Raw genomic sequence first — 23,960 nt, 5'->3', positions numbered from 1 at the left:
TATTGGAGATGGCGTGAAGCTGGAAGGTGTGAAAACATTTTGCTACCTCGGAGACATGCTGAATGGAGAAGGTGGATCAGACTCGGCAACGGTTGCTCGAGTGAGATGTTCATGGAAGAAGTTTCAGGAACTGAGTGGCGTGCTGATGAGGAGGGGAGTGTCGTTGAAGCTGAAGGGAAAGGTGTATGCTGCATGTGTGAGAAGCGTTATGATTTATGGGAGCGAGACATGGGTAATGAACATGGAGCAGGAACGAAGGATGGAAAGGGTGGAAATGCGAATGGTTCGATGGATGTGCGGAGTATCGCTGAGAGAGAGGAAGACAAATGATGAATTGCGAAAAATGATGGGAATAGAGCCTGTGATTGATGTTGTGAAGAGGAACAGGTTGAGATGGTTTGGTCATGTGTTGAGGAAGGATGAAAGTGACTGGTTGAGAAGAGTGATGGAAATGAATGCAGAAGGAAGTAGAGGACGGGGAAGACCGAGAAAGACTTGGCCAAAGATGGTGGAAGAAGAAATGCGGGCAAGGGGGTTAACAAGGAGAGATGCAGAAAATAGGGCAATATGGAGAAGATTGTCATGGGGACCGCAAGGCTAACCCCCGCTCTTGCAGGGAAAATGGCCTTAAAATGCATGTTGTTGTTGTTGTTGAGATGTAGATGGAGTCATCACTGTTTGGTGGACGGTACAACACACATATGAACAAAAGGTGGGAGCGAAGGGGAAGCCGTAGCCAAAGGTATTCCAGGGGGTGAGGTGGAGAGAGGGCAGTGCAGGGCGAGTGAGGAAGAGAGTTTTTTTAAATAAAGATAGCAACCCCACCTCCAGACTCGGCTCAGGTCTATCATACCAGAGGAGGGAGTAACCTGGTAGAGATTTTTTTTTGTTGTTGTTGTATGCAAGATCGAGGCTCGTGAAAGAGCTAACATTTACTTCACAAACAAATCAACCAGACAAAAAATATATAAAAAGAGGGAGCGGAAGACAAGATGGGGAGAGAAGGGGAAGCACACAAACACAACATTTGAGAGCAGGGACATCGGGAGATGTGTGGGAGGGAGAGGGCTTGGGGGGAGGAGGCGTGGGAAGGGGGGTGGGGGGGGGGGGAGAAGTATAAAACACAAGGACACCAAGGACTTCCAGGACAGAAGTTGGTATTTCAAAAAAGTGGATTTGGGGTGAAATTAGCAGGGGTAGAAAAGATCAAGGTTTTGGATGGGGGAAGATAAGAGATGGTGGTGAACAGCTGTTTTAAAGACCTGGAGGGTGGAGTGGGATTGAAGAGAGTGAGGGAGTTTTTTCCAGAGGCGGGAGAAAAGAGGAATGAAGCAGTGAAGGTGAGCAGAGAGTCTTGATTTTGGCAGTTTAACCATGAGAGGGTTGCAGGCAGATCTTGTGCGACCTGTAGGAATATTTGCGGGACAGAGCCCAGAGAGAGCTGGGGGGGGGGGGGGGGGGGGGGCAAGGCCAGAGAGGAGTCGGTAGAAGATGGAAAGACCACCAACCTGCCTGCGGTGAGTGTGAGAGGCCGGTGGAGTTAGCTTCATCGCGGGAGATTCCAATGATTCTGAATGCTTTGGTTTCAACAGCGTGAAGACGAGCTAGGTGTGAGGCAGGAGCACCAGCCCAGCGGGGAGAGCAGTATTCCATTGAGCTGTGGATGAAAGCCTTGTATGTGGTGAGGAGCTCAGGTGTGATACCAAGGAATCAGAGACGTCATGAAGGAGGAAAGTTTCTGTTGAGCAGATCACGTCTGGTTTGTCAGAAGCAACCTGTATGGAGAGATCAGCCAAGTCTGAGCGAAGGCCCCGGATGTTTGAGGTCCATACTGTTAAAGAAGAGGAAGGGGGAGCATCGGATACAGAACAGGGGGCGGGGGGGGGGGGGGGGGCGGTAGGGTAAGATGTGGAAGAGGAGGAAGAGGTAGGGAGAGCTGTTGAAGGTGCGTCAGAGATTTCAGAATAGCTTGGAGAAAGGGAAGAATGGGGCGGACAAAAGGTTTGATGGTGATTGGGTGAGGCGCAGTGAGGTGTTATTTGAGGAGGGGCAGAGTGAGGCAGAAGGTTGGGGGAGATGAAGGTGAAAGTTGGAAGGGGGAAGAAGTGGGGAGGACGCTTTGAGGAGGAGGGGTGAGAGGGGAGTCTAGGAGGGGAGGAGCGAGGGAGAGTCTCGGAGGGGAGGGGTGTGGGGGGAGTTTAGGAGGGAAGGGGCAACGGGGGAGATTTGAAAGGGATGGGTGATGGGGAAGATTTGGAGGGGAGGGGCAAGGGGGAAGATTTGAAAGAGATGGGTGATGGGGATGGTTTGGAGGGGAGGGGCATGGGGGTAGATTTAGAGGGGAGGGGTGATGGGGCGGTTTTGGAGGGGACGGGTGATGGGGTTTCCTCAAGTTTGAAATTTTCCTCAAGATTTATGCACTTGGTTCACTACAAGCACGTTTTCCCCTCTTGGGAACCATTGTTAGTTGCAGTTTACTCCTGTATTGCGAGTTTTCGTTATATCACTCATGAGCGTGCTTTATTTATTTATCTTCCTGTTTTCATGTCCACCTAGCCTTTGTCCTCCATTTATCACGCTGTGGTTCTGATTCTCCATTTGGCACACTGTGCCTTCTTATAACAAACTTTTATTCCATAAAAACATAATTCACGTGGTGACCTACTACTGCAGATTTTGCACGTGAGAAACAATTTCAGCATGGCTTTAATAGTAAATCCCTAGGGTAGGTTAAAATTCGTAACGTTCTCTTAAAGAGACCAGTGCAATTAACAATTTGACCATGGGCCTGGCAGATCATTTATATTTGCACAATTTTTTACATTTTCCAGGAATTTCAAGGAGTTTTATGAACTGACAAGCAAACCCTGACAGTATCGAATCAATTGGTTTTGTCACAGTAACAGCTTACCACATTATACAAGGTATTCATTAATGTAAAAACGAATTTGGTCCTCAGCATGGCACTGAAAACAAGCAGAAATTGGCCCAAATATTCAAAGGTATTACACCAAAAAATAAAGCAGTGATCATTATAAGACGTTCACCATGACAATGTGAAAACAATGCGAAGATAGAAACACCTGCAAACCTGTCAAAATAATACCTGCAAACAAGCTAGTGTGTGAAATGTTCAATATTTATATATTTTTAAATTGAGTGTACCTTGGAAAACACAAAGGATCCAACTTAAGGGTTTTCACATTGATTTGCAGATTATAAATTGGAACAAAACTTACAAAACAGAAGAGATGCAATTAGGTTAAAACCCAGGGAATAAATAAATATCTTCATTTTACCTCATCAACTCTTCTTTCTTGAGCTGTCCGTCCTTCAATGTGTCTGCCAATCCTTGCATAGTCTCTGCACAAATCCTCATCTCATCTTGCAATGTCCGAATGGTTTCCCTCGCTTTGAGCAGTTCCGCACTTTCCCTTGTGGCCAACGCCAGTCTAGCGGCCTGTCGGTCACATGTAGTCTTGGCTTTCACTTGGCTCTCAATGCGTACCTTCTCCTCAATCGATGCCAATTTGGTTGAAAGTTTTCTTAACTGCTCTTCATGCGTAATCATACTTGCAGACTGCATCTCCAGGACGTTTTTTAAAGTGTTGTACATTTCTTTGGTGCGTTTCTCAACATCATTCTGCAATACTTCAGCATTCGAAGCAGCCTCCTCAGCTTGCTGCAGCTTCAAATGCAACGATTCCACTTTTTCCTGCTGCAGATCAAGTGAAGCACTCTTTGCAGCAACTTCATCTCGAAAATTCTCGACAACCCGCTGGCTGGACTTCAGCTCATGTGACAAGGTCTGCACCTGAGCCAGAGTCCTCTGCTCATCATCTTTCAACTTGAATGAAAGTTGCTCAACCATTTCATTTTTTTGTTTCAGATCCAATTCCTTCTGAGTCGAGCATATCCTCGCTTCATCCAACTCTTGTTGGAGCTGGCAATATTCTTGGTGCTCTTTTAGCAAAACCTCAAAAGTACTCCCCACCTTGACATGCTCGTTCTCATTCTCTCTGCCAAAGATCTTGAATACCACCTCCAATGGTTTGAGCAGTTGCGAGCACAAATTGTCCACTTTTTCATTGAGGGGATCAATCTCTGACTCAATCGGCTTTCTGGCAGCCCGACTCCTGAAGTTTTCTATAAACTTTCGTAGATCAGCTACCACACCCTGAGCTTTGAATGCAACCTCATCTGCTGCCTGTAATTTGGAACAGGCAGCTTCAAGTTCTTGTGAGATCCGGTCAAACTCTAACCTTTTTGTCTCTTCGTTAATCTTCATGTCTGCAATAACACCGTGACTATGTGCCAACTCTTTCGTCAAATTCTCTGCATCAACCTTTGCCGTGACAACCTCTTGCTCAACACTCTGCAGTTTCTTGGCCATCTTACTACTATTTTCAATCTCTCGTTTCCCCAGCATAGAAACATGCTCTGAATACTTCTGTGCTTCTTCAATATCTGTTGCCATTTGCTTCTTATTTAGCTCCACAGCAAACTTCAGGTTACAAATCTCCTTGTCCCGAGCATGCTTAAAAAAACACAAGTTTTCCTCCTTTGCTGCAATTTTGGATTCTAGCATGGCCATTCTCTCCTGGAATGACTTCATGAACTCGGAGAGCATCAACATCAAAGACGACGCGGTACCGGCTACCTTTTTCATAGATCCTTCCATGTCATTTATAAACCGAACCTTCAGTTCAGTGTCCTCCTGTGCTCGTTTCAATTGGCAATGCAACACATCCGCTTCTTCACGACGACGATTCAGTTCCGAAGTAGTTTCTTTGTGCACATCTGCCTCACGTGTAAAGTCTTCTACAACCCGTTTGTTCAACTCGAGTTCAGTCGCCAAAGCCTGTGCCAGACTCCGAGCCTTCACTTCTTCCTCCTTGCAGTTTTCAAGCTGCCGTATCAGTTTCTCATTCTTTCGGGTTTCTTGAATTACCTCGTTAGCTTTAAGCTCCAAACCTATTTTCACTTCATTTAACTGTTCACCCAGATCACAGCATTCCTTATCATATTGTTTTTTGCACCGGTTTAATTCCTCCTCCAAGTGGCACAATTGAAATGGGACCTTTGTGTGAGAAGCGTACACCTCGGTGCATCGCTCACTTGCTCCATGCAACACCTTTGTCTTTTCCCCTGCTTCCCCATAAGTTGGCTCTTCTATTTTCCCAACTGCTGGTCCTGGTAGAAAGGCAGAAAAGCCCAATGTTAGAAAATAGTTTAAAGTTCCAACTGCAAAAAGCCAAGTTTTTGATGCTATATATTAAAAGAAACAGCAGTATTAGGAAAGTAGAAATACGAGTATTCACCCAAAGGACAAATATTCAAGAAAAGAAAAGGTTCAAAACAGCAAATGCAACAATATCCGTTTATTTACAATAATATATGTCAGCAGACTTCATGTATGCAAAAACCACAAGACACCAAACGTATTCAATCACTTGAACGACGACCAAGTAACTGAGGAAAGTAGACAATAACTGACAGATTGGGCTGATAGGGCGGCCTTGAGGTATGCACACTCATATCTAAGCTGACTAGCCTGGACTCGAATCATAACACAGCTATAAAGTCTGCTGTTTCACAGACAGGGTGATCAAGTGGTGTCTACCGTCCCTCAGAAGGACGTTACACAAGCATCCTGTCTGCCGGCATTCGTTGGTGGATGGTAAAGTTCCCACGGTGTCCATTGCTAAGAGTAGGTTCTTTATCGCCAGCACAATTTCCAAATTCCGATCCTAACCAGTAGAGGGTATTGCATCAGCGGCACCCTCAGTCAATGATGCCAGCCCGCAGCCTTGTGCTGTATGCAAATAAAGAAGATGGAAATATTGAATTTCCAAGAATTCACAAGAAAGGATTTTGTCTCACAAAAACTCCTGATTTGGCGAATGTAAAATAATCACCCTAATTTATATGGATATCCAAAACAGCAAGTACGGTCAGCAAGGCCTCATGGCACAGGTTAGGGTAATGTTGGGGGAATTTTGAGGGAGTAAAGGAAGGGAATACATGATATAACATCAAAATGGGGACAATTAACCAAAACAGCTCATTAGGATCAAAATCTTTAATCCAAAAAATCATGGCAAAATTACCAAAAGTGGATGGAGAGAGAGAATAAATAAAATTCAAAAACAGCAGAAGGTAAAAAAAAAAAAAAAGAAGACGGCAAAGTTTCAAACAAAGCATCTTTGGTAAACACTAAAAAAAAAAAAGGCTCAGATTTTGTCCTTCCTGGGGCCTGCATCACCTTTCTTTCCAACCTGCGACCTCAGATAATGCATCCGTTTCCCTGTGGTTTTTATCGTGTTTTTAGTCGGGGGCATTTGTAAAGGACCCCTTCGATCAGCACCTTTTTCGGCCGGTGGTGGATCGACTCTGGCACCGCGATGGCCCGGAGCTGTGACATTGTCTTTGGTCTTCTTGGCCTTTGCAAGCTCGTCTTCCAAGTGGGCCATTCCCGCTTTAAGTTGGCCAATGCATGCTCGGGCCTGAGCCAAGTCATCATTCTGCAGTCATACAGACCAGTAAATGGATACAGATTAAAATATACTCACAATCAAACAAAAAACAAAACTACCCTGCCGGTCCTCGTACATTTCCTAAATCACAATTAATTAAAAAAGTTTTCTTAGCAAAATAAAATAAAATAATAATAATTTTAAAAAAGCTCTCCATCGTAGTTCACAAATTCACAATATCTCATTTAATGAGGGAAAACACACTCTCCATCTTACACTCACAATCTCTCACACTCGCACCCTCTCCAATGAAAGTCAATCCCGAGTCTAACTTACACACTCTCTCTCCCTCTCCTGATCTAATGGCAAGATTCCTCAATTCTGCCCTCTTCATTACAATTTGCACTCTGCCCTCTTCATTACAATTTGCACCCGTTGTTTACGTCAAACACAAGCCACATGTGCATCGGAGTGCATTTTAAACTCGATTTGGTGTCACCATTATACAAAAACCTGGAAAATCCAACTCTGCAAGGAGGCAAAACCTCAAATCAATTTGCTGCAATTAAAGAGAAAAATCAAACTACATTGCGACATCCCAATCGATTAATAAATAAGAGAAGAAAACCAAAAACAGGTGGACCTTCTCTTTCAGGCTTTCTTGGAGTGCATACAATTCAGCATTTTTCTCGAGGAAAGCTTCGCCACTCTCCTTCAACATCTCACGGAGTTCAACAACCTCAGTCTGCTCAGCAAGATTCACACTACAAGGTTGATTTATCTCTGCAGGTGGAAATGAGGACACAAATAGAAGACCATTGTTGTTCTCCTCCTTATAACAAATAACTTACAAGTTAATCTCCTCTCCTTATTAAAAGTTATTTCTCCTCCTTGAAAAAACAACACGGCCAAAAAAAAAAAAATTAAGCCATTCACATATTTTCGTTTTGAAACGTTCTTCCAAGAAAGTTTGAAAGGTGCGACAATGTGTGTAATGAATAACTTTCGATAGAACCGTTTTATGACAGGCAAAGTAACGTGAACAATCACTACATTCATTTAGATGCCTTGTTTGCTCATTAAAACGATTGTAGTATATTATTGTCGATATAAATGTGGTACGAGTCTGAAAGTAGGTAGGGAACAACTACACTGCACCGACCAATCTTCCCTCCAACCAAAATTCCAAATCATCACATCAAATAAGTACAAGACAGACGTGAAAGGCCAGCTACCGGCAGGGGCGCCCGAGCGGCCAGCTACCGGCAGGGGCGCCCGAGCGGCCAGCTACCGGCAGGGGCGCCCGAGCGGACAGCTACCGGCAGGGGCGCCCGAGCGGCCAGCTACCGGCAGGGGCGTCCGAGCGGCCAGCTACCGGCAGGGGCGCCCGAGCGGCCAGCTACCGGCAGGGGCGTCCGAGCGGCCAGCTACCGGCAGGGGCGTCCGAGCGGCCAGCTACCGGCAGGGGCGTCCGAGCGGCCAGCTACCGGCAGGGGCGTCCGAGCGGCCAGCTACCGGCAGGGGCGTCCGAGCGGCCAGCTACCGGCAGGGGCGTCCGAGCGGCCAGCTACCGGCAGGGGCGTCCGAGCGGCCAGCTACCGGCAGGGGCGTCCGAGCGGCCAGCTACCGGCAGGGGCGTCCGAGCGGCCAGCTACCGGCAGGGGCGTCCGAGCGGCCAGCTACCGGCAGGGGCGTCCGAGCGGCCAGCTACCGGCAGGGGCGTCCGAGCGGCCAGCTACCGGCAGGGGCGTCCGAGCGGCAAGCTACCGGCAGGGGCGTCCGAGCGGCAAGCTACCGGCAGGGGCGTCCGAGGGGCAAGCTACCGGCAGGGGCGTCCGAGGGGCAAGCTACCGGCAGGGGCGTCCGAGCGGCCAGCACCCGGCAGGGGCGCCCGAGCGGCCAGCACCCGGCAGGGGCGCCCGAGCGGCCAGCTACCGGCAGGGGCGCCCGAGCGGCCAGCTACCGGCAGGGGCGTCCGAGCGGCCAGCTACCGGCAGGGGCGTCCGAGCGGCCAGCTACCGGCAGGGGCGTCCGAGCGGCAAGCTACCGGCAGGGGCGTCCGAGCGGCAAGCTACCGGCAGGGGCGTCCGAGCGGCAAGCTACCGGCAGGGGCGCCCGAGGGGCAAGCTACCGGCAGGGGCGCCCGAGGGGCAAGCTACCGGCAGGGGCGTCCGAGCGGCCAGCTAACGGCAGGGGCGTCCGAGCGGCCAGCTACCGGCAGGGGCGTCCGAGCGGCCAGCTACCGGCAGGGGCGTCCGAGCGGCCAGCTACCGGCAGGGGCGTCCGAGCGGCCAGCTACCGGCAGGGGCGTCCGAGCGGCCAGCTACCGGCAGGGGCGTCCGAGCGGCCAGCTACCGGCATGGGCGTCCGAGCGGCCAGCTACCGGCAGGGGCGTCCGAGCGGCCAGCTACCGGCAGGGGCGTCCGAGCGGCCAGCTACCGGCAGGGGCGTCCGAACGGCAAGCTACCGGCAGGGGCGTCCGAGTGGCAAGCTACCGGCAGGGGCGTCCGAGGGGCAAGCTACCGGCAGGGGCGTCCGAGGGGCAAGCTACCGGTAGGGGCGTCCGAGCGGCCAGCACCCGGCAGGGGCGCCCGAGCGGCCAGCTACCGGCAGGGGCGTCCGAGCGGCCAGCTACCGGCAGGGGCGTCCGAGCGGCCAGCTACCGGCAGGGGCGTCCGAGCGGCAAGCTACCGGCAGGGGCGTCCGAGCGGCAAGCTACCGGCAGGGGCGTCCGAGGGGCAAGCTACCGGCAGGGGCGCCCGAGGGGCAAGCTACCGGCAGGGGCGTCCGAGCGGCCAGCTACCGGCAGGGGCGTCCGAGCGGCAAGCTACCGGCAGGGGCGTCCGAGCGGCAAGCTACCGGCAGGGGCGTCCGAGGGGCAAGCTACCGGCAGGGGCGTCCGAGGGGCAAGCTACCGGCAGGGGCGTCCGAGGGGCAAGCTACCGGCAGGGGCGTCCGAGGGGCAAGCTACCGGCAGGGGCGCCCGAGCGGCCAGCTACCGGCAGGGGCGTCCGAGCGGCCAGCTACCGGCAGGGGCGTCCGAGCGGCCAGCTACCGGCAGGGGCGTCCGAGCGGCAAGCTACCGGCAGGGGCGTCCGAGGGGCAAGCTACCGGCAGGGGCGTCCGAGGGGCAAGCTACCGGTAGGGGCGTCCGAGTGGCAAGCTACCGGTAGGGGCGTCCGAGTGGCAAGCTACCGGCAGTAGGGTCAAATCTACCGACAAAAATGTCAGATTGGCAAGCTACCTGCAGGAGTGTCCGGGTTACAAACTACAGATGGGTTGATTTTCAAAGAACAATGATACAATGACAAGAAAAAGAACAAGTTGAACAAAATGAAGGTTTAAAAAAAAAAAAGAAGCTCAAATACAGAGAAATAGAACAACTTCACCAGTAAACTTCACAGATGCATCCTTTAGTGGAACAAGTGCCACAGGTGATGAGTCAAACAGTTTATTTTCCACATCAGTCGTTTCTCCTTTTGGCTCCTTCAGGTCATGGCACACCGTCTCTCCAATTGTCCGAATTTCTTCAAGATCCTGTGGAAGGCTCTGTAGTTGTTGCTCCAAAAGAGCAATGCATTTGTCTCGATCCTGGATGAATCAAAGAAATGAAAGTCAGGGGGTGGACCGTCACTTCCCGGGGTACTCTGGGTACCAGCAATGTCAACATTGGCGCTGCATTTCTCACCGCAGTCAGCGGGGTATTTACTCAGGAAGAATTTCCTCCTCCCCATGGATATATTGTCTTCGCTCTATCCTTTTAAATGCTTAACGTTAAGCAAGAAAGCAGCACATACTATTTATTTTTTAAATATTTTGTACGACAAGGCAGGGTTTTGAACCACCGGCCTCCGAGACTCGGAGCGGCCGCTCCAACCATTACACCCAAGTCTCGTTAATTCTTCAGATAAAAGGTCAAATTCCAAAAGCATAATACAAATCTTTCATACTGTTGCGGATCGATTAGAACCAAAACCTTTGATTTGAGAATGCTACCAAATCGAAACCAAACTTGAGAATTAAATGGAGAAAATGGATTCTCGGTTTTCTGTGCACAATTGTGGCAATGTTTACTTTTCCCATACATTAGCAAGTGCAAAATAAAACTTGATGGAAGTTGTTTCACCTGAGCATGGAGCAATGACATGAGTTTTACAATATAAATGGATGAGTTGTGCATGTGGGTGTGGGTGTCTATGACGCATGTTTTTTGTGGCGTTCTACTGGAGCTTTCTGATGTGGAATTTGATACACGAAAATGATCACTATGACCTCCTGAGTTAATTAGGCTAATAAACTGCAATGAATCCGGAAGAATTTCCACGTTTCTACACACACACCATGTTAAGGTGTATAGAGCAGTTTAATATGTCATGGTATGGCATTACAATTACAAAATAAACAACAAAAACAATGATAATTGTAACAAAGCACATATTAATTAATACTAATATTAACAACAATAGCAGTATCACTTGGCAATAATGATAACAAACTTATAATCGCCCCCACCCCTTACCCTGGCCCAAGCACATCTGGGCTTGGTAAAAGGTAAGGTAATGTTCAAGCACTACAGCAGGCAGGTATGCTACAAGGCTGTGAAGACCAATGAAAATTTGGTCCAATCGACCAACGGACCAACAAGTGCTGCCTAATATGTTCTGATATTTTAATATCACAGAGTTTTTAGAATTGCCTGCTCACGAGATGGGAGAGGTTATTACCCTCGCCAAAGGTAGACGGAGGTTATGCATTCACCCCTATCTGTTTGTCCGAGCAGGATATCTCAGTTATGGACAGATTCAGATGAAACTTGATGGACACGTCAGACAGAAGACCCTGGGAGATTTGGTCATCTGGTTGGCGTTCATGGTTGATTAACAACTTGCCGGAACACAGAGTTTTTCGCATCCGGTGGCCTCAGGACCGGGAGTTCGAGGGGGAAAGAATCATATTAAAATACGCAATTTGGTGTCTGTCTGTCTGATGATTTTTTGACCGCAATACATTCCAACATTGCTTCTCCAATCTCAACCAAACTTGACAGGATGATTAAGGGTTACACAATGAAGGTTGCAGCACAATCATTTGCCCCCCCCCCTACCCCTGAGGGGGGTTTCCCCACCATTGCAGTCAAAGGGGTTGCGTGTTGAGGTGTATATACATGTTAAGTTAGCTTTATCGTGGCATTTTTCCAAGGCCGCTTCGAATAACAAAACCAACGATAATAGCATAATATTAATGTTATTACAAAACAATATTAATACCAATAATATACCACCTCCACAAGGGGTTTTTCCTCCTTGAACAAACACCCCTGTCAACGTTTATAAATAGCTTATCATGGCGTTTTTGTGGGAGCAACGGCCCAACTGCCTCTACCAGAAGTAAAAATATTATAAACCACAAACACGTATGATTAGCTTTTTAAGCAGTCGGTAATGCTGTTTATAACACTAAACAAAGAAATTTGGAGGAATCCCGACATCCGTGAGGTAAGTTTTACTTACGGAACTGAGCGAATATCTACTGCACTATATTATACCCCACAAGGGTTGGTTTAATAACATGACCCTTCCTGCCGCTAACGTGGCGTTTTTGGTGGTGAACTTTTGAAACTCGCTCCTGCTGTTTAACACGAAACTGAAAGGGAGGAAGCCCGGGTTGTGCTCATTTGCCAAGCAGCTAGCTAGCGTTTGCCAAGCCAGCCATTCCTTAACGGTTTTGAATGGAGTGCTTGCTCGAATGCTTCAACCACTTGGTTATCTCTCCACAAGAAATTTGGTAAATGAACACACCCAATGTTCTTGAGATCCAACCATAGATTGACTAAGGCTGAGAAAAATATATTTCCGGTCTCTGGTCAGAGGGTGCATCGATTTTGACCTTGCACGTCAACAATTTTTTTTTTAAATTTCCAACGGTACCTACAACAGCGCGCGCCTGTTGTTGCCGGGCCGGCGCGCTATCTCGAGAAATACGGGTCTGTGAGGGTCGCCATTGGTATCGACGTTTGCGCACGGTTCTCCCCTACCAAACTACGTTTCGTTTGTCCAAATCCAACCAGCCGTTCCAAAGATATGAGTAGTGTTGTGTGCCGTGACATCATGAATCCAATCGGCTGGATATTGTCATTTATTGAAACGAAGACGTTCTTTGTCGGGTTTCTGTGAAGCAACCAGAAGGCCTAGAGAGCTGCGGGTGGTCTCGTTAGTTAGGCCTGCATCCTATCTCGTTTGTCATGAAGTTGTAAGTGTCTGTGGTAATCTGGTGGACTGGGAGAAGAGATCGTGGGAGACCATCGGCCTGTTAGACCACTTGCGCATGCGCAGTGTTGACGCGATCGACACATTGGAATGTTTAACGGTACGGCGAGGCGATCTCGAGAACAAAATGGCAGTCTATAATATGCTTGAAGAACTTCATGATTTTCAGAATAAATACATTTTAAAATAACTTAAGCTTGTGTTCATTATTTACAAAAAAGGCCTACAGGCCCTATTGGCTGTCTTTAATTTCTCTCTGGACGGCGCCACGAGAGATGAGGAGGACCGCAAGGCAAGAGGACACAAAAAAAACCTCTATATTTGCAATCCATGCTTTTCAAAAAGAAAAGAAAGAAAAACAAAAAACGCATCGCCGCATCAATTCTGGAACTTTGGTCTGACCAGAGACCAGCAATATTTTTTTTCGGCCTAATCTATAACCCAAAGAGGAATGACCCTTCATGCCGATCCAGTAGTGAGCGGGTGTACTAGTACCCTAAATAGGGTCGGGTACCCCAAAATAATTTACGAATATAGGAGGATTTATAATAAATAATTCCATATTCTCAAAATAAAAGTTTGTGGAAAATTTCATGACAAAAGCTCAAATAGTAAATAATTATGGCCTGGACAGACACAATGAAGGTCAATAGTAAATGACGAAGCACAGATGAGATTTCATAAAAATTAAAATGGTGGATAAAGGTTATTTGTATTCATTGTGACTTTGCCCTTTTCTGAATTAATAATTAAATCTTCTCAATATTGTCAGAAGGGTTTGTTGAAAATTCGATATTTTCTTTTAAGTCCATCAAGTTTGTAACCAAAACAAACATGCTGGTAGGATGGGATCATCTATACAATAAAGCAGAAGTGTCTGTTTGTCTGTCTGTCTGTCTGTCCTCAAACTACTCCCCCAGTTTTAGGGCTAGCCCACCTTTTGGGGTCCCAATGTGTGTGGGATGTTTCATAAATTTATCAATACAATTGAGATTTTGTGTTTCCACCCATACGATGGTCGGCATTATCCATGTATAGGCCATCCCGTCAACATCACACCACGTTCGCTTGAGACTGCTATTTTTTCTGTAATAACCCATTTCCTTCATCATGGCAATTAAAAGCCAATCTCTCCTCCCCCCCCCCCCCCCCCATCTCCAATGTTCTCAGCTTCATCATAATCTTTAAAACGTACATTGATTTTACACAGTACTACTCCCACAGTTTTGGGGCCAATCCCACCAAATTTTGTGTGCTGCTCCTGGGGTCCCTGCACATGTCCTAAAGTGGGTGGGAGTTTTCATAACATTTTTCAAAACATTCTTTTTGAGATTTTGGCCTCCCGTCCATGCATGGTATGGGTACCTCGCCAGTAATTAATACTGAAGAATACATCCAAGAAGATTTCACAACTTGGGCACATACCTGCACTTTGAGCTTTTCCTCGTCCAACTGTAGACCGATACTTTCCTTGTATTCCTCAAGATACGCCTCCCAGGAAGAGGAAATGATTTCTGTACGCTGTTCTATGCGTTTCTCATACATATCCTCGGTCTTTTCCAACATATTCCTGCCATTCACACATTTGAAACGTAACGATTAAACAGCCCCTTCTCCAATTTGTCCCCCCCTACCCCCCAACCAAAACGTACAAAATTAAGTTACATGAAAATATTTGAATAATACACGAGATGGAATGTATCCAAAAGTATAATGGGTGCTCTGTTAAAATAATCTGATCAAAAGCTTGCAAATTCCTAATTGGCTAAACATACTCACGTGTACGTGTTCCTGGTATCCTTTAATAGCGCGGCCCACTTCTTTGACATGTCTGCTCTAACTTCGTCCTCAACATGTTCTCGAACTTTCACCTCAACCTCTTCCCAAATACGTTGCTTTTCCTCCTGTTGCTGCATTAGTACTTGCTTTATGTAAGCATTCATGTCCTGTAACAAAGTACATGAGCAAGTGATGCAGACCACTTTCGAGAGATTTATAGTCGTGCGTGCATATATACATGCTCAAGGGGACTCTACAGTGTACAAACGTCTGCAGATGAATCATCTTCCTCCTCCTCAGCATCTTCGGCCTCTCCCTCTTCTTCTTGGTCCTCTGGAACATTTGAGAGGTTTTGACTTTCCCAGGCAATAGATTTGCTTCGTTTAGATTCTGTGCATCCAGCATGTAAAGAGGACTCCAACATTCTATGGGATGAACGCTTCCTGCTTCGCCTTGGCGGTTTCAATGTACACATCACAACCTGAAAGACGAACGTCCAATGAAAATCTTTTTTGCACCAAGGAAAAAGGAGAACATTTATTATTAACTAAACGTGGGGACAGGCAAAAGTTCACGGTGTGGAAGACCAACCGAGGTTACTTTATTAGTGCAGCCAACACATTGTCCCATAGGCCTGATTCCATCGCACAACCTCCCAAAGTTTTTCCACCACCAAAGACCCACACCAGCCAGTGGATCAAAGACCCACTGAGGAATCTGTACAAGTCGAATGGAGGAGCGTGGCAGGACACGCTGTGCTTCGTCAAAAAGAGTTGGGGAAATCCCCACCAATTTTTACATTTGTGCTCGGGGTATCCAGTGTCAGGTCATGGGCACAAAATAACAGTCCCTTCCCCCTCCCAACTCCCCCACCTCCAATCAGTCGGGAGGACGAGGAGACAGATTACGATTTCCAACTGTACAGCTAACTTTGAGTGGTTTTCAAACCCCTACTGGAGAGGAAGGGATTACTAGCCACAGCACAAAACACATTTTGCTCTACCACACACCCTCCCCACCTTATATATCACAAACCCGACATTCATTTTCTTGCGCCTACCTGCGCTTTCGAAAACCTCCTTAACCCTATGAGTACAGGATTTTTTTTTTTGATAAAAATACCCCCGGTACGGAATTAATTTGGCATTATGGGAATGCAACCACGTACTGACGATCTATTTATAGGTATAGTCGATGACGTGTAGTAACGTCATCCGTACAGAAAACTCTTTCGCGGGTTGCGGCACTGGACCTCATCCGTACTCAAAGGGTTAACAACAACTCTTCCATTCACTCCGTGTGAATGAGCAGCAAATCCAATGAACTTCCTTTCCCATGGCAGAGTTAAGCCCACTGCTAACCTGCTTGGCGAGAGCAGAGAACTTCAGCACGTGGAGGTTCTCATCAAACATGGTCGACGAGGGATTGATATTCACAACCATGCAGGCATGACCACGGCCTGATAGGAATGACTGGAATATCTGGGTCAACTTGCTCTCACGATACGGCACCAAACTCTGCTGGGAACTGGGGAACAAGAACATTACAAATAGTCATAAAAACCTCAACAAACAACAAGCATGTTGAACACTTATTGGTTACAAACCCAGTATACTCATAGGGGGATTCATAATTGGCACAACAGTCAAAACGTAGAAGGATTTGTAAAAACACAACTATGAGGGAGGGGATGATGGTCATGAACTCACAGGCTTATGAGGTCGTTTCTCAAAATGAAGACAAGACGTTGCAAAGCAATCAAATAAAAGAATCGTTAATTAATAGATGATGCTACTCTATTCTATCTTCTCGTCTCTTGCCTCAACCACTCGTCTGCAACGGCAAAACACCCATAAAAGGAGTTTTGGAAACAGGTAGGAGAGGGGGAGATCAAAACCAATTTAAAGCCAATCACAGGTGGAGACTATCGCATGTCAAAGGTGCAAGAACAACCGATATGATGGGACCCAAGAGCGTACAGGTGTCCTCAGTGACAGCAGCTCAAGAATGCTCGTGCTCAGCGGGACTAGGCCTCAGACATCGCGAACACGTGTCATGATAGATCGATCGTGGCACTGATTGGTGAGTCAATCTGCACTCGTTAAACAGATTAATTTGGACACTATTTGTCGACCAGATCGACGATATGCAATTACATCATGAACGCAAAAATGTTTGAAAATGAAGAAGGCAAAAGCCTGGACCTGAAGGTTTTAAGAGTTTTTGTGAAACAAAAACTAATTTTTGTGGCACTGAGGAGTGAGTGAGAATACCGAGAAGTTTCACCTTCCTTGGTCAAATCTTCTGACGAGTGAGTAGGAGGAGGTCAAGGTTCATGGAAGAGCTAGAACACTGAACGGATCAGGACATAACATAACAAAAGTGACAGAGGAGGAGGAGAGAGAGGAGCAGGAGGAGGAGGAGGAGGAGAGAGAGGGGGAGGAGAGAGAGGAGGAGGAGGAGAGAGGAGGAGGAGAGAGGAGAGAGGAGAGAGAGGAGGAGAGAGAGGAGGAGGAGAGAGAGGAGGAGGAAGAGAAGAGAAGAGAGAAGAGAGGAGAAGAGAGAAGAGAGAGGAGAGAGGAGAGAGGAATGAAGATAAAAATAGAGGGAGACTTGGACAAACATCGGTGTGGGCAGGAATGAGGGGTAGGGAAGGATGCATATGGAGGACAACATGGATACATAAACAAGCTCTGGAATAAAAATTTGGAAATTTGGTGGGGGAGGGGGGTGAGATGGTAGTGGACAGCTGTCTTGAACATCTGGAGGGGGTGGATGAGATTGAAGAGAATGTGCAAATTGGTTCCACAGGTGGGGAGGGGAAGGGATGGGACAAAGCATGGAAAAAGCAGAGGGTGCAAGAACAGAACGGAGGCGGTAGAAACCAGAGACAGCCGCCCTGTTCGCATGGTGAAGAGATAGATTGTGCTTCGTAGTGGGATATTTCTAATAATCGTGTCGGCCTTGGTTTCCACACCGTCAAGCCAAGAAAGATGTGAGGCAGGGGAGACAGCCCAGAGGGGGAGAGCAGTACTCCATCAACAACAACAACAACAACAACATGCATTTTAAGGCCATTTTCCCTGCTAGTGCCTTGCGGTCCCCATGACAATCTTCTCCATTTTGCCCTATTTTCTGCATCTCTCCTTGTTAACCCCCTTGCCCGCATTTCTTCTTCCACCATCTTCAGCCAAGTCTTTCTCAGTCTTCCCCGTCCTCTACTTCCTTCTACATTTATTTCCATCACTCTTCTCAACCAGTCACTTTCATCCTTCCTCAACACATGACCAAACCATCTCAACCTGTTCCTCTTCACAGCATCAATCACAGGCTCTATTCCCATCATCTTTCGCAACTCATCATTTGTCTTCCTCTCTCTCAACGATACTCCGCACATCCACCGAACCATTTGCATTTCCACCCTTTCCAGCCTTCGTTGCTGCTCTACGTTCATTACCCATGTCTCGCTCCCATAAATCATAACACTTCTCACACATGCAGCATACACGTTTCCCTTCAGCGTCAATGACACTCCCCTCCTCATCAGCACGCCACTCAGTTCCCAAAACTTCTTCCATGCACATCTCACTCCAGCATCCGTTGCCGAGTCTGATCCACCTTCTCCATTCAGCATGTCTCCGAGGTAGCAAAATGTTTTCACACCTTCCAGCTTCACGCCGTCTCCAAGATCCAACTCAACATTTCCTCCATCTGCAGCTCCCTCTGTGCACACCTTACATTGGAATGTAGCTGCCACACTGGTTAATGACCCTCTAAGACCACTGCATTTTTGATGAACCCACTCAGCACACATTGTACATTGAATGGAGTTCAACTCCGACACCTTTCCTGCACACAGCACATGGCTACTTCTCAGTTCTTTCCACCTCACCACATGCTTTACCACTTGCCATCACCTTCGTCTTTCCTATATTCACCTTCAGACCTTTGTCTCCATACATTCCTTCCACTTGTTCATCTTTTCCTTCAGTCCATCCATACTTTCTGCAATCAACACCAGATCATCTGCACACAACAACTCCCACAGAAAACCCTCCTTTACGTTCTGAGCCAGCACCTCCATCACAGCTACAAATAGTAGTGGACTTAGTACCGACCCTGATGCACTCCCACCTTCACCTGAAACTCACCACTGTTCCCGGCCTTCATCCTTACAGCTGTGCGCGCTCTTTTGTACATTGCCATCACTACTCTGATCAACCATTCCTCCACTCCTAACTTCCTCAATGCCCATGGCAATACTTCACGTGGAACCCTATCGAATGCTTTCTCCAGATCAACAAACCCAAGAAACAACTTCTTCCTCTTCTCCATGTACTTCTCCTGCAACTGCCTCACAATAAAGAGCACGTCTGTCGTTCCTCTTCCTGGCATAAATCCAAACTGCATTTCGTCGATCTTCACCTTCTTCCTTATCCTCCTCTCCAACACCCGCAGTACTCCATCAAGCTGCAGATAAAGGCCTTGTAGGTGGATAGGAGTTCAGGTGTGCCAAGGAAGGATTTCGTAAGATGGATGGAGGATGCCCAGTCAGAGGCTGGCTTTGGAAGCAAATTTTGACATGTGGTTTGCCCAAGAAAGATTATGGCTGTTAGTGAGACCCAGGAGTTTGAGTGACTGAACTTCATCGAGAGGATTGTTAATAAGGTAGAGGGTGGAGTTTGCCATAAAGTCCTTTCGATTGAAAGATTGAGTGAAAGACATTCTAATTATTTGACACTTACAATAGGTCATCCTTAGACAGCAAACATAATGGTGTTGTATCCTGAAAAAACGATGAACAGCAAAACTTCTCAATGAAATAGTGGTGGGATGATGCCCAGAGGATAGCAAAGAGGTATGCACACTCTCCTCCGAGCTGTCTAACCTGGGTTTGAATCACGACCCAGCTATGAACTCCCACCCTGGTGTTTGAGGCAAGGACATACAATAATGGGTGTGCCTTCCATCAGAGGGACATTAAACTGGGAATCCTGTGTGCCAGCATTAGTCGGTAGATGACAAGGAGCCCATAGTGTCTTTAATTAAGAGTAGACAAGATATCTACAGCACCATGAAAATAACAACTGCCTCCTCAGCCGAATAGCCTGCATCAGAAAGGCAACCGATCCAGGATTGGTTCGAACTGAGACAAGTTACTTGGTGAGTCGGAATCTCTGTAAATTTGTTCTTCAAAACTTGATGGAATCAAACAAAAAACTTGCACAGGCACAACTTCATCAATACCTAGAAGTTTCACCTTCCTTGGTCAAATCTTCTGAGGAGTAGATGAAACAAAACATTAAACAACCATACATTCCCTCCATTATATATAGACTAGAAAGAGTACACGTCTCAAATGACGGGAAAAGCTAGCAAAAGCATCCCCATGTTCTCCTCTCTCCTCCATCACTGACCTCTCTCCTCCTCCTCTCTACCCCTCACTCCCCCTCCTCCCCTTCCTCCTACTCTCCTTCCTAAAACTCCTCCTCCCCCTCCACTCCCCTGTCTTCCCCTCCACTCCCCTGTCTCCCCCTCCACTCCCCTCCCCTCACACCCAGCTCCCCTTTCTGTTTCCCTCTGCTCTCCTCTCATCTCGTCCGTGCCCTATCCTTTTTAAATGGCTTTGATTTCCTCTTTAGTTTTTGTTTTCGCTATTCAGTTGTTACGTATATTTGATATCTGATGTACCATACTCAGTTACTGAGCGTCGATGCCACCAAAGCATCTTCCTGAGCAATGGTTATAAACTGGGTGGTTTGCCATTGCCTTCCCAGCAGTAGTTTGAGCAGGGATTTGTAATTTGTTCAGGGTGCTGGTGATAGCTCGCCCACTCTTCATGAAGGACACCGGGGGGATCTTTAACGTCCACCAATTAATGTCGGAAGACGGGACGCCAGTTTAACGTCCATTGGAGGGATGGCTCACATTAAAACACCGGGATAATGGTTTATAGCCGAGGCAGGATTCAAACCCAAGCTAGACAGCTTAGAGGAGGGTGTGGGTACCTCGGAGGTCATACCTTGACACACTGTTAATAATCAAACCGATCCCATGTTGTACCGTTATGCATTACTATACGTTAAAAATGTACAATAAAAGTAGAATCCAAATCCAAAAATATCGCGACCGATGTCCCTGGATGGTGTAAAATACAGACGTATAATAATTACTTTTAAAGTGAGAAAAATGAATTTTGGAGCCATTTTACCTCACGTCTTGCGGTTTTACCGACAATTCAATTTTTTAAATTCTCTTTTTCCTGATTTTGTTCCGATTTCACTCTCGATTTTGACATAATTATTTAGGCCATGAGTTCCGATCATGTAATATGCAATCAGATTTCTAATACCAGCTTTTAATAAGCTTACACAATACATTCAATCTTTCAGTACCAATCACATTGCACCTAGCCTCACACCAGCCAATCAGTGTAACCGTGAACGGAAGAATGGACCCTAAGCCTATCGCTCTATAGGATCATTCCTTTACGGCCCAGTGGAATTGGAATCAATCCAAGCTATATAAACACGATGTATTATATATGCACATAATAAGCAATAACAATGTTTTGGCTTCATTACATAACCAGAGTTGTTATTTTTTGGGGGGCATCGAGCAATCAAGCCAACATTCCGTGCCTATGCACTACCCACTGCAATGTTCATCCTGATGAAACAGAACTCGCATGGAAGGAAGGAAGGAAGAAATGCCGAACGTTTTGACCTGTTCATGTTTAGAATCCCACCACGTTCATGTTTAGAATCCATATATTAAAAGCCGATACATTTGATTTTTATTTTACACCGTATTGTACACCGCACCTTTCCTATGCCATCTCCAGGCATTGCAAATCGTCATTGCTGGGCACCGAAGGGGGCTCGGCAGTGACGCACGCTGAAAGGGAGTACTCAGTTTTCACTCTGTTTTCTTTCTTTCTTTCTTGTTTGTGTTTGTCCGGGCGATATCTCAGCCATCCTTTGAGCTAGGAAGCTGAAATTTCGGCACAATAGTGAGCAAGTCCTTTGTCAAAAACAGTATTTTTTGTTTTTTGATCAATCAATTAATTGAGGAATTATTTAATTATCAGCGATTAAGTACTTATTTAATTAATCAAATTTCCTTTCTCTTCTGACCATTAACTCAGGCACCTTTTGAGTTAGGAAGCTGATATTTGGACATGCCAATGACCAGGTGATTTGGCTGCAAAGGCTATTTTTGATTTATTAATTAATCAATTAATCAATTAATCGATGAATTATTTAATTATTCCATTAATGACAAAAAAACTTTTTTTTTTTAAAGTTACAGATTCTGATGAAATGGTGGTGCTTTGTGTGTTCGATGACCGAATTGATTAATAATTTAATTTTTTAATGATTATTATTTATTTATTTTCATTATTAATCATTTATTTTCTTTCTCATTTGGCCAATATCTCAGGCACATTTTGAGCTCGGAAGCTAATATTTGGACATGAGAGACCAAGTGATGTGGCTATCAAGGATATTTTTGATTAATAAATTAATCAATTAATTATTTAATTATTCGATTAATTACAAACAAACAAAAAAAAAAATTCATTTACAGATTCTGATGAAGTGGTGGTGGTTTATGTGTTCTGTGAACGAATTGATTAATAATTTTATTTTTTAATGATTATTATTTATTTATTTCCATTATTAATCATTTATTTATTTTCTTTATCATTTGGCCAATATCTCAGGCACCTTTTAAGCTGGGAAGCTAATATTTGGACATGACAGTGACCAAGTGATGTGGCTATCAAGGATATTTTTGATTTAATGATTAATCATTTAATCGATTAATTATTTATTGATTAATTGATTAATTATTTATTGATTAATCAATAAATTATTTATTTTTTTATTAATGACTTATTTAATTAAATTTCTAAAAGATACATCTTCGGATGAAGCACTCGTGGTTTAGTTATGCTATTAGCCAATTGATTAAGAAAATATTTTGTGATAATCTTTTATTGATTTTAATTATACAATTAATCGATCAATTAGCATACACCTCTCCCTCCCAATGCAGCTTCTATGAGCTGCACTGCGGTATTGCCGGGCGCCGTAGGCGCCCCGGCAATGCCGTGCTGTAGGATATTTAATTATTTGGCAAGGGGGCGGTGTACTTTGAATGTATCTGTACTTGTTTTGATTTTATTTTTCTACCGGCCAGGGCCAACAGTAGCAATCTTTTTGGATTCGAATTCTAGGTTTTGTGTCAACGTTTGTTGCTCCCGTGAACGTCATTGTCTGTTCTGTGTTCTTGCTCTTCCACGAGCCTTGTTGGTGCAAAAAAAAAAAAAAGGCTTTCTTCACGGGAATTTTTCCGGATTATTTGTAGTTAATTAGCCTAATTAACTTAGGAGATCATAACAATCATTTCGGAAGAACAACACGAATCAGAAATTCCACATCAGAAAGCTCCAGTAGTACACAAAAACATGTCACATGCACACACAGTCACACACACAAACACAAAATTCACCAATTCATAGTAGAAGGAACAGCTGGGCAAGTCGGTCAAGTCGGTTCACCAGTTCGTCGATCTGGCCATTAGTAATCACGAATCTACTGAACTGTTTGACCAGGGAAGAACTCGAGGAACTGCAGAAACTTCCAAGAACGCATGAAATGCCATTTCCGAAGATCGATTCTTTTAAATCTCCAGGGGGAGGACCACCAGAACCCCCTTAACCCCCCCCCTTCAGCACTATGGTCTCATGTAGAGTCCCTTTATACAAGGAGTTACGACATGACGATCCGGAAAAATACGGTCACGTGACTCAGGGAGCCATTTTGGGGTCAAATTCGCGTTCGCTTAACTTCTCGCGTTCGCGTGTTATGCAAGTACAATCGATTCGACTACCTACAGAAGCCTTAGTTCACTGAAAATGCCGGGTTGTGCATTTGGATGCACAAATAGACATGACAAGGGTTTCAAGATGTACAGATTCCCTTCAGATCCCAATAGACGTAAAATATGGGAGAATAAAGTCAGCCGTCTGGGCTGGAAGCCGGCTTCGTCTTCAAAGCTTTGCGAGGTAGGTCAAGTTACTGTTCAGTCCCATGTATTGTATTCCTTTAACACAGGGAGCACCCGGTTCCCGTAGAGAACGGGTTAACAAATTGAATTATTAACCTGTAATGGGATGCAGCCCAGACAATCTTGATTACATATTTCTTTCTATTTCTTCTTCTTTCTTGATAAACAGGCACATTTTGATCCTCATCAGTTTGAATGTGGACGTGCTGATCAGAAAATGAAGCTGAAGAATTCTGCAGTGCCTACCATTTTTTGCCATCGAAGGACCACAAAGTCACGAAAGTCTCCAAAAAAGCATGACCAGCCTACAAAAGAAATGTGTCCACGCAAGCAACATGAGACATCTCTCCTTGTAGACCATAGC

General features: G+C 45.9%; 1 protein-coding gene across 2 annotated transcripts in view; it reads right to left on the bottom strand.

The window, feature by feature from the left end:
* LOC137415394 (uncharacterized) overlaps positions 1-23,960 on the bottom strand; it is a 206,146-nt gene that overhangs the window by 66,603 nt on the left and 115,583 nt on the right. Inside the window, exons 12-19 of one of the 2 annotated variants that reach the window (XM_078773789.1) lie at positions 15,883-16,048; positions 14,790-15,002; positions 14,522-14,688; positions 14,168-14,312; positions 9,866-10,067; positions 7,120-7,259; positions 6,266-6,524; positions 3,300-5,193 (exon numbers count right to left, since the gene is read on the bottom strand). In XM_078773789.1, coding sequence (XP_078629915.1) covers positions 3,300-5,193; positions 6,266-6,524; positions 7,120-7,259; positions 9,866-10,067; positions 14,168-14,312; positions 14,522-14,688; positions 14,790-15,002; positions 15,883-16,048 — 3,186 coding nt within the window. The remainder of the gene's footprint in view (positions 1-3,299; positions 5,194-6,265; positions 6,525-7,119; positions 7,260-9,865; positions 10,068-14,167; positions 14,313-14,521; positions 14,689-14,789; positions 15,003-15,882; positions 16,049-23,960) is intronic. The other variant, XM_078773790.1, reaches the window with a different exon arrangement.

The sequence above is a fragment of the Myxine glutinosa genome, chromosome 3 (assembly GCF_964187855.1).
Source record: "Myxine glutinosa chromosome 3, kmMyxGlut1.1, whole genome shotgun sequence".
Classification (NCBI taxonomy): domain Eukaryota; kingdom Metazoa; phylum Chordata; class Myxini; order Myxiniformes; family Myxinidae; genus Myxine; species Myxine glutinosa.
Note: the sequence above shows the minus strand (reverse complement) of the source record. Positions and strands in the feature narration are given on the sequence as shown.